This window comes from Coloeus monedula, assembly GCF_965178545.1.
Source record: "Coloeus monedula genome assembly, chromosome: 6".
NCBI classification, from domain to species: Eukaryota; Metazoa; Chordata; class Aves; order Passeriformes; family Corvidae; genus Coloeus; species Coloeus monedula.
Window position 1 is genome coordinate 39,189,290 of NC_138786.1, and position 17,799 is coordinate 39,207,088.

At 42.3% G+C, this 17,799-nt stretch overlaps 1 protein-coding gene across 3 annotated transcripts in view; it reads right to left on the bottom strand.

Moving 5' to 3' along the window:
- The window catches only part of BAZ1A (bromodomain adjacent to zinc finger domain 1A), a 63,326-nt gene extending 46,111 nt beyond the window's left edge, over positions 1-17,215 (bottom strand). For 2 of the 3 annotated variants that reach the window (XM_082284495.1, XM_082284493.1), the window contains exons 1-3: positions 17,100-17,215; positions 16,266-16,415; positions 9,090-9,368 (exon numbers count right to left, since the gene is read on the bottom strand). In XM_082284495.1, coding sequence (XP_082140621.1) covers positions 9,090-9,368; positions 16,266-16,378 — 392 coding nt within the window. In that variant the 5' untranslated portion in view covers positions 16,379-16,415; positions 17,100-17,215. Of the gene's footprint in view, positions 1-9,089; positions 9,369-16,265; positions 16,558-17,099 lie in introns of those variants that run through there. The other variant, XM_082284494.1, reaches the window with a different exon arrangement.
- Between the last annotated feature and the right edge of the window lie 584 nt (positions 17,216-17,799).

The window sequence follows — 17,799 nt, forward strand, 5'->3', positions numbered from 1 at the left end:
TAAAATAACATGATAACATCAAAATACTCTAGGTAGTATTCTTGTGGCATTATCAACGATCAGCAATGCAGTTAGACCCTGTAGTTGCTCTCTCCAACAGGAAGAGAACTGTTAAAATATTAAAAAAATATGAAAATAATTTAATTAAAAAAAAAACAACCAACCAACATAACTGTTAACATCCTTATATACTCCTAAAGACAACAATATGACCAGTGCTTACAGTATCCATGGGGACACCAGAGCTGCTTGCACACAGAGTCAGCCTGAACCCGCTTGGACTTGCTGGCCACAGGCACACCGCCATTCCAATGCAGCCTATCTCGTTTCCAAAGCTGGTCTGGGGCTGGAACACACGTCTTCCCAGCCAGTGGAGACCAAGCTAATTAACTGTAAAAAATTATATAGACTCTGTATAATGAACCAAGAGCACCCAAGTACAGTGGAGGTAGAACCTGGTGACTGTTCCCTAAGTAAATCCAAGTCCCACAAGGCTTATTAAGGTCTGGCCCAGCACCAGACTCTGAGTCCTCTAAGAAAAGTCTATTATTAGTAACTTGGTTTTCAAATATTTGGAACTTCACAGTCACCTCTTCATAGTAAATAATATGGAGCTGACTGCATGGCAGAATGTGTATTATTAGGCTGGGTTTTTTTAAATCCAACAAAGATCACCTGCTGAAAAAAGACTTCTTAGTAGAACGACTTTGTTTCAGATTATAAAATATATTTCCTCGTGAGTCCCATTCAAATTAAACCACGCTTTTAATTTCTAGTGGAAATCCAGCGAAAGCTCCCGACACGCTCCTACTCTTACCCCGCTCACCACTAGAGGGGGCGGCACACGCAGCAGCCACCGCGCAACCGCCGCACCGCGCCCCGAGCTACCCGGGGCGCCCACGGACAAAGAGGCTTCCACGCACACACCCCCGGGCCGTCCTGCACAAAAACACTTCAATATTCGAGCCACCGAGGAGCTTTCCAACATTGATTTTACCTGTTCATCCATCGAGCATCCCTGTAATTTACAGGGCATCACATCTCCTTATCTAAGAATGGAAATTATACATTCTACACGCTTGATTCAGTAAGCAGCAAAATCCCCAATACAGTTGCACTCCACACACCACACCCCCCCTTTCCCCTTTCTTTTTCAGCAGGAAGAATGACTAACAGATTAAGCTATCCCAGAAAGGAAGTGATACTCCATCTTCTATGCTATTCAAATCATTACCAGAAACCTTTGGGGAAGGAATCAAGTGAAACACACATTACCTGGTTCAATAAAAGCACAATCCCATGCAATTCAGTGCTTACTGATAAACGGGAGATTAGAGTGATGCAACCGTTCCTTCTGGCACTAAAGAACTAATTTATTAATGATTTTTTTAGCCTTTTTTTAGCCTGTAGTCAAACCATGGCTAATAGCACCAATTCCCTAGACTAAGCAGCAAAGACACACTGTTTCAAGTGCAAGTAGTTTGCTCTTCTCAACTATCTTCAGCATTCCCTGAGTTCACTCATTACAACTCTTAGAAGGCACGTAAAACAGCACAGCTGAAAGCTGAATCAAGACATTTAAATGAAGCATACTACTTGAACTACTTCCAAAAAAAGATACTCCAAGATATTTACACAGCTTAAGTCAAACCATACTCACTACTTCCCATAAAACAACATTTGGGGATAACACAATCTAAAAAGACAGCATCGAAGTATGTCAATATGTACCCTAAATATCCCCATCAGTCAGGAAGCATTTTCTTCAAATTACAATAAAGATTACAGTCACATTGAGTGAATCCCAAAAGCTTTCAAAATAAATTGAGACTAGAACCATCAGAAACTTTCCCTCAACAGTCCCAGCAACTCTACCTCAGACGACACTGTACTTAAAACAATTTTGCTTACCTATTTCTGCACTACAGGCTGTTTTTAACAATGGGGTCCTCCAGCTTCTTGAAAGAATGGCCTCATGCTTACAGATCTATTTTTTGTTAGGGTCAGAAACTTAAGTTCTTTAAGGTCTCTTATGTTATGGGAAGGGCTCCAATAAATGCTTGGCCTTACGGTTTTATCTTTGCTTTCTTAAAAAAAAAAAACCAAAACAACAAAGAACAACACAGGAGTCCAAAAGTTTTCAACACAAAGCCAGTGGTGATATCACCAACATAATTATTTTTTTGAATGTATCTTCTCTCTCAAATGAAAAAGTCTGAAAAGTCCCACTGATATCCATGAATGTCGAGCAGGGCTGGTCAGCTGCACAAGCAAAAGAACAGAACTGACTCCAGCAGCAATCTAAGGGCTAGAGACTACAGACTGTGGCACAGGACAGTTTCTCAGGAAACCCAACTCCATCAGTCTCTGCACTCCACTATGTAACAGGCCAAAACCATTACAGGATACCAACTGAAAAAGCTCGACCTTGCAATTACTGGCACTTTCATTTCCCAGAGAAGTTCTTCCCAAATGCCAAGTAGGCCTTTACATCCAGCCAAGGCTGGTGTTAGAGGCTCTGAGAGGAGGGACCACTTCTCACAGCTCCTCAATTGAGCATTCCACACAGCAGCTTTTGATCTGGCTGGCATTAATCACTCTTACAGAAATAACAGTCTAGCACTCTGCTATGTCCCCATTTCAAGCCAAAAAACCAAGATACCCTGAAGGCTCAGATGAGTTATAAATGTGTCTCTGTATGCTTTGCAACAAGCAGACAAAACCATCCCTTGGATGGCACATGGCTGTTTGAAATGGGACACTGGGGTAACACTGCAACACTTTGAGGCCAACTTTTAAAATAAACCCACAATGATCAGTGAGTTAGAGGCAAATTCACTTTTTAAGACACACAAATGAAAGCAAAGTTTTTCAAATGTCAAAGTTAACATTTTGACATACCTTTTCTAACAGTATGTAAAGTTAGTTGAATACAGGAACCCCCAGAAGAGTAATACAAGAAGCTGCACTAGCAATTGCCAAAAAGTACCAAAAAGCTACAGCATCGTTCTGTTTTTCAGCTTTTAGTAAGTTTTTAAGAAGTAAATGTCAAGTAAGTGCAGTAATTAATATCCTCATCCTAACAGTTCTCATACGCTTGAAAGTAATTAAAGAGATAAAAGAGACACAAGATCTGAAGGAGTAAGCGACATCTTTTCCTAAGCTAACTGGTACTGTTTAATGCACACGCAAAACAAAAGCACACAACAAGGAGACAGGTTTTATGCACATAATGGCTTCCTAAAGTACGGAATGAGCTGCTGCTTTTGAGTTTTAGCATCTTCATTTGTCTGTCAAGTTATAGTTAAGATTCTATGTTTCAAAGAAACTAGTAAGAAATATGGTTTTGCTTAGGACAAGAGTACGTAGAGAATAGCTGCATCAGCTAGCTCCTAATTCAGCGGAATTAGGGCAGTAGTACACTGGTACATGCATTATTTTGATGGCCCAGCCTTGGGTTCATAACATTGTACTGATTAAAAACAAACCCAAACCTTTACCTTTGAATTTTTAGTTATAAAAGTAGAGAGTGTGAGAATGAGATCTAACAGACTGGCAGTGCCAATTGTTGTAACAGCTGTTCAACAACCTTTAAGAAAGGACTTGCAGGTTCTCTCCCATGTATCATCATCTCATAGCTTCCACTAGTCAAATACAAATATATTTATTAGTCAACAAATTTACACTTAGATTTATATCCCAAAGGATTTAAGGGCACTGGAAAGTGAATGCCTTAAACATTATTTTTCCAAGCCAGAAGCTGATTGATCCTTAAACAGCTATGCTGAGAAAACACATACTGTATGTGCTCTGTGAATCAGTAAGCTGCTCTCCAGTACTATAAGAGATGCTGTTTCAGACACTACACTAGTTTTGATACTTTCTGGAATTCCAAATTCACCTTTCAAAATAAAGTAGCAAACTTCCTTTGTATACAGGAACTTACATTTAAGCCTTACCACTAAAAAGCACACTACAATTAGTAATTGTAATTTAAATTCTCCATAAAGAGTCTAAACATGGAAAACACTTTGTCACTTACTACCTAGTGGTCTTATAACAACTCATCCTAGTACTCAGAAGACAACTACAGAGATATAGATATGGATATAAGCGAGTTGCCAGTTTGAATAAAAAAAAGTTGGAAAATTAGCTATAATTTTATCTCTTACAAGGATTATCTTTTACCATCCTAACTCCTTATCAGCTATAGTCATGACCAGCAACATGCTTCCTGTGCCCCAGTTAAGACTTAGAGAGATGAAAACAGTACGCAAATCTTTTAATTGGCCTAATGCAGTGGTTAATCCACTATGAGCACTCCTAAAGCACTGGGACACCAGTCAAACAACTGATGAGTTAAAAAAAGTTCCATCTGTGATTACCTGTTTCCTGAAGCCTTACAATTGTCAACATCAGATCACTCAAAGCAGAGAAAGGATGTTAACCTGTATCAAACATATGATCAGATCCAGCAATCTTCCTAACAGAACATCATCTACTACTTCTGCAAGTAGATTCATTTTTAAAAGCATTCTGGTGTTGCTTGCTCACAGACATTAGGCAAGTATTCTTTTGCAGTGGTGTCATCTAGTGGTCAAATTCAATGAAAAAAAGATATTCCTTTTTTATATCTGCCACATTCTGTATGATTTTCTTCCTTCTTATACACTGACCTTTAAGGACCCTATTTTAGTCTGTAAGTGGTTGACCTTTTAATTAAGTGCCATACTAACTGATGCACAAGAATTGGTAGTGCCCCAACCTCTACATGGGGAAGATACCACCACATAAGCTATTTTTAAGAGTGGAGGTAGAGTTGTCCAACCTAAAGCCTCAAATCTCCTCCCTGCTCAAGTCAGACAAAAAGCTTGTCATTTAATTAACTAATTATCAAACTGCTCACTTGTATATCCTAATAAAGACAAATATTTTTTTGTGATAGCACCCAGACTCAGAACACTGACAATAAATCACAACTGGTTGCTTACACATACTTTAAATGTAGTTTTTCTTCCAACAAATTAAAATAGCTTTAAAACCCAAAAAGCATGCTGCTGTCTTCAGGCAGAAAAGAACAGGTCCTACTGCTGAGCAAGTTAGGCTGTTGAAGGGGGTTTTTTTGTGTGTGTGTCTGAGGCATTAGCTGAGATTATTATTTCAGCTAGACCTTCCATACCACATAGTTCCAGCTTTCAGGTAACTGCCTTCAGACATCAAGATGATGAAAATCAATTTCTCAAGTTTCAAGTACCAGTAGTAAAACACAGTACTAAGACTTCAACAAATGGACAGGTTACTGCAAGAGATGCCATTCCTTGTGGAAAATCAAAATACCAACAAGTATGTAATGGGTCTTGAACTTCTAGTTCTGAATGTCAAATACAGGAAGCAATTCCAGTAATGTGATCAACATTTTTCCTCTCCTTCAATAAAGTGTGAGCTAAAACATTAGCTGCTTATTTTACATCTTAATTGACCATGGCTAACATGAAATATTGCTCTAATCCCCGCACAACAAAATCTCAAATAACTTCCATGCCTTTTTCAATAAGCTACTTTCTATAAACTGCAATTTGACATTCTGAATGATAATATTTACAGTGTCAACTGGTTGCAATTCTTTAGCAACTCAAACTTAATTTTAGATTAAGCTTTCTCTTTGTATTATTTAATGTTTCTGACCAATGTTTCAAATAATAATTTTGTCTTTTGTGAAGGCAGTACTAGGAAAATGTTGTTACACAATTCCTATGTTTCTTTAACTGGAAATCTGAGCACCTTGTGTTTTAAAGCATAGCACAGCTTCCACTTTAGAGAAAAGTCAGCCCCAGTTTGGCCAGAAAAGTCAGGACACATACAAACCAAGAAAGATGGCCATTTTTAATCAAAACATCACTTGAAAGGATTAAAAAGCAAGCAGAATTATCTCATTGCTTCTAACAGATTACCAAAATGCACCCATAATTTTTAGAGACCACCTGAACAAGCCACGTGATAGGACTGGGGCGGGGGGGGGGGCTTTCTCTACACTTTGTTTCTGGTTGACAAGGGCTGTTGGAGACACCAGACATACCAAACTAAGAGGAGGACAGTGTATCCCAAACTCTCCTGAGTTCCTCCTGCCAGACCTCAGTAACAAGGCAGAAGTGGCCAAATTCAAAACTGAGCAGCACAGCAAAAGGCTAGAAACCAGAAGAGACATAACACCAGAAAAAGCAATGGGACATTAGACACTGCAACAACCAGAACACACAGGTTTCATACAACCAAAAAACCCAGTATCTACCTAGACTCTATAAACGTCTGAACGAAGCACTTGTCCTCTCTTCGCAGATCACCTGTCATTCCCTGCAGTATTATAAACAACTTCATATGCTCAAGATAAACACATTTGCATAAAGCCAAAATGCTAATCCTTCTAGTGTTTGGGCTCCCTACTGCTTACTTTGTTCAAAATCTAGAAAGCTGCAGTCTATCTTACAAGCATATTACACATGCAAAGTTAGGAGTTATAAAATAACAATAGTTTAATTGTTTGAGCAACCCTTGGTTACACATGCATTATACAGTAGGCTTGGCATTAAATGATGTACAGAGCTCAGAAAACCAAATGATCCTGCTGACATTACACACGCAAAAAACATACATAAAAGCAGTGGAAGAATTTACACCATCACAAAACAACTGGGTTTTCATGATCTTCCAAATTCTACTAGCCTCATAGGACGCTATTAGAACATAGATGGACTGTGATAGTTTTTGCTAGAAAATATCACAAAAACGTAGCTGTACATGACAAATGCGCGCAAAGAGCTCCGGTGAAAAGCCATGTTATGCACAAGTAACATGAGTTGGTACACTTAATCCCCAGTGTAGTACTTCAAGATACAGGTCAAAGTCAACTGTTAATTGACAGACAAATAACAATGCCTCCCCTCCTCCCACTTTTTATGCTTAGAGGTACATAATTAAAGAATACAAGTCCCTCCGCATTACCACGCTATTTGCAGTTTTTCCTGGATTTAGTATTAAAGGTCTGAACTAGCTCCCTGCTATACCTCTGTCTAGAATATCAGTGGCATATAATCAGCTCAGGCAAGTTTTTTATTCTTGATTTTACACCACTTTATAGTTATGTAGTTTAAAACATAAAATCTCTAACAGGATAATTTTTGATGGAAATAAATTTTATTTGAAACTTTCATCTTTTGAATGGTATCCAGCCCATCTCAGAGGCTTAATAAATTTAGCTTATATCCTATTCATATACTGATCAAAGTAGAATATACATATCTAACAATTTTGTGTTTATCTCTACACAGCTTTGAGTAACCAAGAAGGTTGAATTAAAGACGTTAAAAAAGCTGCAGCACTCTCTTAAAGAGATATCACAACTTTACCTTTGGAAACATCTTTGAAAAGCTACAATGCACACACACAAATATTTTAGTAAAGTAATAGAGTCATTCTTGAGGGAAAAAACTTTTAGAAGTACAATCTTTTTTTTTTTTTTTTTGCTATGATTTTGGAAACTAACTGTTTTCTACCTCTGAAGATACTAAGGCATTTCATTGAGCAAATGAAAAAGAACACCTGAACTATACTGACAGTTCGTAATATTCGTTTCTAAATAAAACAAACAAATGAAACAAACACCTTATTCTCTAAGCAAAATGACTGTAATACCAGTGGTAACCTCAGTCTAGTCATTTGACAAGCATAAAGATGAGAAAGAGAGAAAGACACTTTGGATATAGGTTTTCCACACAGAAGGCAGTAACTCTACTGAAGTTGCTCTTGTCCTGGCTTTACAGACTGGGACTTTACTGGCTGAAAAGAACAGAGCAGTGAAGAGATGGAAAGCTTTTCTATTAAGCACTAACCTTATGTACATACACATACCAATCTCCTTACAACTTATCTCCTGCAGTGCATCAAGATTTTTCTTCCTGGTGTAGTACAAAATTTGCCATAAATAATACCTGGATCAGCCACTACAAAAATTCACACAGAACAACTGTTCTCCAATGACCATTTTGAACCAGCCCATTCCTATCAACCCAACAAACACCAGACTATGCACTGTGTATCAGGCTACCCACAGGAGTCCCTTCTACTCTGAAGTGTAAGCTGTCACCTTCCTCCTGAAAAAAAAGCAAAATAAAATGACCCTACGAACAACAAAAACCACAGCAGCAGCAGCTGAATCCACAAAGGCTTTAGTACCCATTCTGGAGGTATTTCCAAACTGAGCATGTTTTTTCACATCTTAAACTTCAATTAAGTGAAACTGTAAACTCATTTAGACAAAACATGGACCTTTTCTAGACCTCTCCCAGAAGCAGCTTTAAAGAAAGACTCAAGCTTATTTATACTATAGAGCATTATGTACCAAAGATATGAGAAAGAAAGCATCAAAATTCTTCCTAGGTTTTAAACAGTCTAAGACAACAATAAAAAACTTTGCAATAAATACACCAGTATAACAGTAAGCATAACAGTAGCTCTGAGTGGGAAGAAACCCCTATCAACCAAAATTCCAGATAATCAACTATTTATAAACATCTTACAATAAATTCCCAACTTTGCTGATAATGCAATCACAATTTTTGCACTACCTAAAAAGTAAAAATCCAACATTTATCCGTTATTTTAAGCTTTCAGTAGTTTGGCCATTTATTCTGAATGATTCATCAAAACTTTTGTATGTTTTTTTGACATAGCTTCCCCTAACTTCTCATTAAATCTCATTCTACAGAACAACCCACCTTTCTCACATCAAAAAACCGACATGCCTTTGCAAATCCACCACATACACCCAAAAACATGCAGTGTCAAGACCTGAGAGCACTGCCGTATCTCCACAGCTGCGTCAAAGCTAAGGAAAGGTATCAAGCACAGCCACACAATCCTGCACTCAATTAACGTAGGGAAGTGCAGTAATAGTATCACCAGCTTAACATCACACCTCACCTGGATATAATTGTTTGATGGAATTTATTACCCTGGGTTTTGGGTTCAAAAATGCACACACAAACCCAACCAACATCAAACAAAAAGAAGTATTTATTTTTATACACACTTACCTTGCACCATTATTTCTAAGTACTTCCACTGTTTCATCAACAAAATAGCGATCCTTGACATAAGCAAAGATTTCATCACAGATCTCATGAAGTCGGGTGCGATGGGTAAGGGTGGCCAGGTAGAGAACTGGAATGATGAGTGCCTCTGGAAAACTCTGAAGATTATGTCTGGCTTTCTTCTCTGATTCCAGTGCTTCCTGATACGTGAGTCCTGGTTTACCTGTGACAGCACAGCTCCACACAAGACTGTTGCACAGAATGGTGCGTTCAAAAAAATCACTGAAAAGAAAGACCAGAAGGAGAAGAAAGAAAGAAAACAGTTGAGTTCTGACTAACATTTTCAACTTGCTCACAGTTAACAGAGCAGGAAATTGCAAATATCTTTTACAAGCCTGAAATGCAAAAGCAGCTCTACTCCTCTACAGTTTGTAGATAACCAAGGGTTATTTGCCATTTTTCAGCCATGGCATGGGAAATTGCTATCGTACAACCAAGTCTCCTCTCGTTACAGACTACAGCAAGAGAATCAAGACCTAGAAATGCTTCAAACAAATATTCATATATAAGAAGCCTTTTGCATAATAATAATCATACTGAGTTTAATAGGTGTCATATCACACTCACATCTTCCCCATTTCCACAAATATTTGCAAGCCGAGCACCTAAAACTGTACAAACACGAAATAACTTAAGATCACAGAAACATGTTGCAACTTGAGTAAGTTCCAGATTTTGAGTGCCTTAACTCACAAATGAAAAGATGAGAGAGGTAAAAAAATCAATGTCAAGTAGTTCTCTAAATAGTTTTTATTCCTTCACTGTTTGCATACCTCTTACAAAAAAGCACTGAAACATTTTTCCTACAGATTCTTTTCCTCCCTTGTTCCATTAGTAAATATTGATTCTCCTCCTTCCACACATTTCCTATTAAGGCTAAAATTGCATTGTCACTGCTTGCTTACTAGCTATTATACTGGAATCAAGAATGAAGAGCTTTCATTAGTCAAAATCAGTCCATTTATGACAGGTATGAGAAGAACAGCAGTTTATTAAAACATTTTCTAGATGAAGTAGATGATGTAGCTATTCACAAAGCCATGTTTAAACATATCATATACTATGGATCAGTGATCAGACAGCAAAGCAATCTTTCAATATGCCCCAGTTCAGACAATGCTTTTATTTGCCTTTAGAAATATTAATGGATTAGTATTGATAACTACTGAACACACATGACAAACTAAGGTTTGTTCTGTCTTGTATCAGTCCAACATAGCTATTTCAAAGCACACAGAACTTTCAGACAACTGCATGCCACATGAGATACCTGCACTGAAGTTTCATTTAATTCCTTTTTAAAAAAATTCCAAAACTAAACCAGAGTGTTCCCATTTTTAAAAGGATAGACCTGTTCAAATAATTTCTAGTAATGAGGTTAAGAGAACTGGACAGTTCACACCGAGTTTTTTCTTGCAGTGTCCCTGCAAACCCAAGCTGGCAAACGTTCATTGGTGACACTGATGCAGATGAGAGTTCACTGCAGATGGACAGATGAACCATAACATTTTGTAAATGAAAATGGAAATTCCAGATTGAGGACAATGAAGAGCCTTGGCTCAGATAATCCTTTCTGTATGAGCACAGGATTCCTCTGAGTGAGATATGCTTTAGGAAGAACATCAGCTGTGAGAAGGGGAAAAGGACAGAAGAGATAAATTATCTGAATAATATTTAATAGCTACAAACTTTCAGATTTTATATCACCTGCTATCCTGCTATCTATGTAATATATTTGACAGTACATGGATAATGTGGGCCTGCTTACTCTAAACATGAAAAGAAGAACAACAAAGGAGTGAGAATTAGATAAATTATTCTTCAATATATGAAGAACAGATGGCTGTCAGTCATTCTTTGTGCATCTTTATTGTGTATTATACTTACTTAAACATATTAAAGAACAGGTTAGACAAAAATCTGTTTCACGAGTTTGGTTTGGGGCTTTTTGTGAGGTGATAGAATAGATAAAATGTGATCTCTTCAGGTCTTGTCCTGCCCTACATTTCAGTATTTCTGTATCAGACTGATTTTTACGGATGGATATTCAATGGATAACATAACACTTACTTAAACCTTCATTCAGCTGTGTTTCTACATGTTTTTCTGTCTCACCAAAGAGGCTCTTCATAATTATCTTTAGCCAGGAAACAGAAAAACACTCTAAAGAGTTACTAAAAATGTACCAGAATATAATTTTTAAAAAACTATGAAAGTAAAAGTTCAAAAAAAAAAGTCAAGGTGGTGTCAAAGAGCAAGGGAGAGACAGAGGTTCACAATGACAGTGTCTCTTTAAGAGCTGCTGTTATTCTTTGTGAGGGGACGCTGGGCAGTCATGCTATTTAAAGCAGCAGCATTGAACTTAGAAGAAGAAAAAAATTTTAAAAAAACCAACCAAAAAAAATTTAAAAATCCCAAACAACAAACCTTTCTCTAAAAATTCCTAATCTATGATTATTACAAGTACAAAATGCTAAGATTACTTTAACTGAAACATGTTTGAAGAAAGCATGTTCCATTTGCATATGAGCATGTTTTGTGTATCTAGTTTCATTCTCCCTCATTTCCTCTTTTGTTTTGTGCGGATTTTCCCCTGTGAATTCACAGGGAAGAAAAAAAAAACAGTGTAAAAAAACCTACATTCAATTTTGAAAGAAGTATTTGTCTTAAGCTATCATTACCTATAGTACATCAAAATCATCTGTGCCTTAGTCTGTTAACAGAGTTTCATTGCAATGTTTTAAGGATGTCACTTTAATTGGTTTGAGAGCAAACAAAATCCCACAGTATAGCACTAAATATACTCTTTCTGCCCCTCTCTCCAGTGCACATCAGTTATCACAAAATGATTGACATAGACCAGACACAACAGCTACCAAACCAAGGGAATGGCAGCAGCAGCAATATGCTTTCCCCTTATTTGAAGGGTAATAATGCCCGCCCTTGATCATATTCTACATATAACTTAACTTCACAAGAGCAAAGCATCTGCTGCTACATCACATCTAAAGCCTTACTTTTACATCTTTATCTAGGGTATTACGGTTTCTGGGGCTTCCTTGCTGGTTTAAGATCTCTGTGACTCCTGACAACATGCAGGAAGAAGTTCGTACAAAACACACCCACGAAGTTCACTTCCATGGTCACATCTGCATTCAAGAAGTCAAATGTGACTGCAGCACCCTGGTGATGTCCACATCAGCCCAACTACTCAAGGAGCATGGACTAAAACTAAGTTGTCTTTGTAGTTGTAATTAACACCAACTTCTCAGCGGGATGTCTCTTTTCATTTAATTAGTTAAGTTTTCTATGCAAGGTAAGACTAACTGTAAAATTACCAGCAAAATCACTGAGTAGCAGTTTAATACTGCTACTCAGTAGGTATTTGATAGGAGGCAGTTCATTAACAGAAGCTAGAAATAAATTACTTGCAATCTCTGTACTTACTGCATTTGCAATGGGTATAAAAATCAGCCCAGAAATTATGGCTATCTTTTGCTTGAACTAACCAAATACTCCCCTTGAGTTTAAGATCTACTATATTTTTAGTGTGCTTCAAGAGCATTTGTTGCAAAGCATTTACTTCCATTCATTTTCTTAGCATATGTTAAAAACAAGTCATTTAGTGTACCACACGAGGGTAATCAGAGAAGACCAACTCTGCCATCCTGGATCTGAGTTTTCTTATACTCTTCATCTCCAGATGTAGTCAAGTATATATATTACAAATAATGCGCAAAACAAACAAGCAAAAAAACCATGATACATTTATTCCTTAATATTTACAGGTTAATTATGCATTAAGGAATACATTTAAAGTGATGAGTTTCTCTCCGAGGAAACAGGAAAATTCACCTAATTTAACTAAGGACACTTAAAAAGCCTTTTGAAAGATCTCTATTTGACTGTAACCAAGAACTCCACAGGCCAACCTGCAAAGAAGTTTCACTAAGTTTTGAAGATGAAGAGAAACAGCTCTTCCTCCCCCTCTCACGTTCTAGAATGAGAAACATTCCTACCACTATATCTATACTACTCATTTTCTTTTTCAAACTGTCTTCACATGCAGGACCTCCCACACTTTAAAAGTGGTTTTCTCTGCACATCTATATCAGCTATTAACTTTCACAGACAAGGCGTCAAAGACTGGTAGTAACATCCCACTGGTTCAATACGTTTTTCATGCATCCCATATATCTCGTGCACATCCATACTTGATTTTCCTACTATGGTCTCACAGACTCTCCTTGCTGGTCTGTCCCTCTAACCAGGAATACAACCAAGCATGAAGAACATCAGCTCCCCCACTTTCTCTTACTAAGGATAGACACAACTGGACATGGCCTCCCCCTTTTGAAAGGGTTACAAAATTATGTGATTGTATTTCAGATTAAAGAGGAAATACATTCTTAACAGGAAAGTCACTTTACAAAATACTAGTCTTGCCAAATTCTTCTCATATTAGTATAAGCATTTCTTATATAGAAAAAAGATGAATACTAATGTATGATTTGTGTTCAACTCTACTAAAGCTGACACAGGCATGAAAGCAGCTTTTCAACACTAAGTCTGTGCTGTGCCAAAAAGCCACCAAACAGCCCAACAAAAAACAAACACAAAACCAACTTGTCTTAGCTGTTTGTACTAGTTAAAAGCACTAATACAGTTGATGAAGCGGGTGAATTCAGATTATCATATATATCTATACAGCCCTCTTGATCTAGTCGGACTCTGTAATTTTGAAATTCTCCCCTTAAAAGCAGATACAGAGAAGCCCGATTTAGACAATGGCTTTCTTTCATGAAACAGCTAATACAATTTTTAAGAAATGGGCCTTCCCTATCCCTGTTAATCTAATTGCCCTTGCTTGGACAAAGAAATAGGAAATGTTGTTTTCAGAAGACATTATCCATCAGCAACCAGCAGAGACAAGGATCAGCATCTTTAAAACTGTCTCAAAGATGACCAACCCTATGTTCTCCAGCAGATTATGACACAACCAACATTAACCTAAACTTACCCACCCATCTGTGCCAGAACACTTTGCTAAGTAAAAAGTACCACATTTTTCAATCCAACACACCAATTTTACCCAACCTAACAAAAAAATCCAGAAAACAAAACCAACAAAAACAAACACACTACTGAAACACACACACAAAAAAAAACAAGCATAGCAGAGTTTTCTGCAGTCTTCCCAAATACCACATTCTAAGACCTGACCTCTCAGTTAACCCACCTACTGACATTTCTAAGGATTGCCTGTGTGAACACATCTAAATTTACCCCTTAATTCATGAACTTTGGTTAAGTAAGGAATTTGGTCTTTCATACTTCTCAAGGACAACACCTTTACCGTATAAGTAAGCCTGTCAGAATACCTGAAATAGTCACCAAACATTTTGAGAACAGACAGACATTTTAAAAGGATACTTTTCACACTGAAATTTCAGTAAAACTACGTGTACCTGAAACTTATACAAATACATGAGAATCATCTAACGATGTGATAATAATTCTAACCAGAAAAGCAGCTTCAAAATATCAGAAGCTGGGGGAGGGGGACTTAATTCCTACAGAAACAGGAGGCTGCCAGCTCTCACTTGTTAGGTTCTTAAACATCCTATAAGGAAAATATTCCTTCTAGAACTCCCAACAACATATTCAACACCCCTAGAATATATAGTTCAGGGAACAGTAAGGCATTACCCTTCGAAGTTACCTAATCTAGCTTCTTAAAAATTTTATTAAGTGAAGTGTATTTAAGTAAGAAAAACAAGTCTAAGCATGAAAAAGATTTAGGTGTGCTTTTATTTTGTATGTTGCAAATGAAAAGCATTTTAGATTTAACCTCGTTAGTCTGCACAGCTTTAAAAAAATTATAGTTTGGATGTGGGGGCCTTTTGTAGGTAGGGATGGTGCTGGATCAGACCGGTGGTGAAAACACGTAATTAATCGGCCTTTGATAAACGTCTCGCTAAATACTTTCTGTCCATTGTTCTTACAAGCGCTGAAGTGAGTGGCTCTAAGTTCGGGACTACCCGTCCCATCCGCCTTCTACCGTTAACGGGAATTCCACCATTCCTGTTCAGCTTTTCACACGCGGAAAAGAGGAAGAAGGGGAAAAAAAAATGGGGGGGAGGAAGAGTAAGGGGAAAAAAAGAAAAAGGAGAATGGGAAGATCGATAAAAGCCTCACTAGAAAGAAATCTCCTAAGGGGACAGGTGTGCTCGCTGGCTTTCAGGCCGGGTTTAACCCCCGGCGGTGCCACCCGCCCGGCCGGCAGGGGAGAGCCCCGGCGGCGAGACCTCTACCCCGCCGGACAGGTGCAGCGACCCCGCGCCCGCGCTCCCCCGCCGGCCATTTCCAACCGCGTCAGCCGGCGGCTCCCCGCGGAGGCGGGGCGAGCGCGGCCCTGGGCGGCGCGGCGAGGGCCGGCAGCAAGGGGTTAACCGCGGCGGGAGCCGGCCGGGGAGTCCAGCGGGCCCGGCGGCCGGTGCCCCCCGCCCGGCCGTCACCACAACAATAGGGCGACCGGCACATGCCGGGCGGCCCCGCTGCGCCGGCTGAACGCGGGCCCGGCGCGGCTCCTTCCGCGGGGCGGCCTAGCGCCGTGCGCCGCCGACACGCGGCTGCCGGCGGGGGCGGACGGGAGGGAGAGCCCGAGCCCGGCAGACGCTCGTTGCCGCCCGCCGCCTCCCACACGCGCAACTTTCACTTCCCCGGCGGGGGCAGGGGCGACACCGCGGAAGGAGAGACAGGAGTGGGGGAAAAGGAGCCGGCTGTCTTCCTTCCCCGCGAGTGAAGGGGGCTGCGGGGTACCCCCGCCGAGGAGGGGCAGGGATTCCCCCTGCCCCAGGCGAGAGATCCGCCCTCTCTTCCCCCACCCCCCTCGCGAGGGCACAGGCTCGGCGCCAGCCGCGGTCCCCCCTCACACCGCCCGGCAAGGCTCCCCGCAGCGTTCTGGGGAATCCCCTTCCCTCCCTCCCTGCCCGCCCAGGTGTCAGAGTCGTTGGGGGCTGCCGCCGCTCCCTGCCCGCCGCCGGAGCGCGGGGGGGTTAGCGGGGGAGTGCAGGACGGACATAGGGACGCGGACACCGACACGGGGCTGTTTCTTACTCGTAGTTCCTGAAAATCTCGTTAGTGACCCTGCAGTAGAAAACACGCTCGTCCGGTCGGAGGTCGGCGGGGGGCTTCACCCTCACGAAGGGCTTTCGGTGCAGCAGCGGCATCGCCCCGCTCCCGGCTCTCTTCCTGCCCCAGGATCGGCTTCACGGGGTAGGAGGAAAAATAAAGGAAAGAAAAAAACAAAACACGGAGGGATTAAGCGAGGCAGCGGCGCCCACCAGCCCGGGGAGGAGGGAGCGGGCCCGGCGTGTCCCTCCTCCCGGGGGAGCCGGGGTAGGAGCGAGCGGGAGCGGCGGCTCGGCGGAGCCTTTTGTGTGCCCGACACGCCGTTGCCTGCCTGGGACTGCGCGCGGACCAACGGCGGCACCTTCCTCCGCCTCCGCCCGCCTCACAATGGGGCCATGACGCCGAGCGGCGGGCGGAGGCGGCAACCCCCGCGCCAGCCGCGCAACGTGCTCGGCTCGGGGATACCCCGGCCGCGCTTTGTCTCCTGCGGCGCCCCTGCCTCTGGGTCACCCCCTTTCCCCCGCCTCTGACCCACACACGCCGGGCCGGACACCAACTTCCACTCCGCCTCCTCCTCCTCCTCCTCCTCTCCGCAAAGCAAACACCCAGGAGGGGCAGCGCCGACCACTTATCTCCCTCCTTCCCTTCCTGCCGGGTCGCTGCCTAACTGGGGTCCTCGCCCTTCCCGCCCCGCGCCTCGCCCCGGCCCAGCGGCTGCCGGGCTCCGCCGACGCGGGACAGCGCGGCCGCGGCGCGGGGGACAGCCCGGCCTCCGGCCTGTCCGGCGGGGGCTGCGGGGCTCCCTCCCTTCCTGCCCACCTGGTGCGGCCGCAGGCTGCGCTCGCTGCTCGGTCGGTACGGAGCGCGGTCCCCCTCGCCGCGTTTCTTTCCTTTCCTCAGCCCCCCCCCCCCCGCCGGCTCCTGGGAAGTTTTTGATCTACTTCTTCAAGCCCTCAATCAGGAAGAGCTGCGGGGAGGAGCCTTCCCCTGCTCTCCCCTACATCTTTATTGGACGCTCGGTGCCTTCCAGCGTGTGTCACACAGGAAGACAGCGAGCTACATTATTAATTAATGGCTGAGAGGGCGCATCCTCCATTTTTGAATTATCAGCCGGAGACCTCCTGTGCGGGGGGTGGGCACAGCCCGGCTGCCCGGTGGGGGAAGGCGGCTCTCTCCGCGCGGCGCTGCGGCCGGGCCGGGCTGGGCCGGGCTGCGGGCGCCACAAGCACGGCGACCCCGGCACGGCGGTCACGGCTCGACGGGGTGGCCGAGCCTGCGGCGTGCGGTGCTGCCCACCCGCGCCTCCGCCAGCGGCGTTAGCAGCCGGTGCCGAGGGGTCACCGAGCAGCTGTGAGACCGCCGGCCGCGGCGAGACCCACCGCTCGGCCCCGGAGCCACCCCTGTCTGCCCTTTGTACCTGCCCTGCGAGCAGGGGCCCCGGCGCGTCTCGTGCGGGGCTGATCCCCAGCGGATTTCGGCGTTTGACAGTGCAGTGCCGGGGATGTTGCTCGCTCAGTTA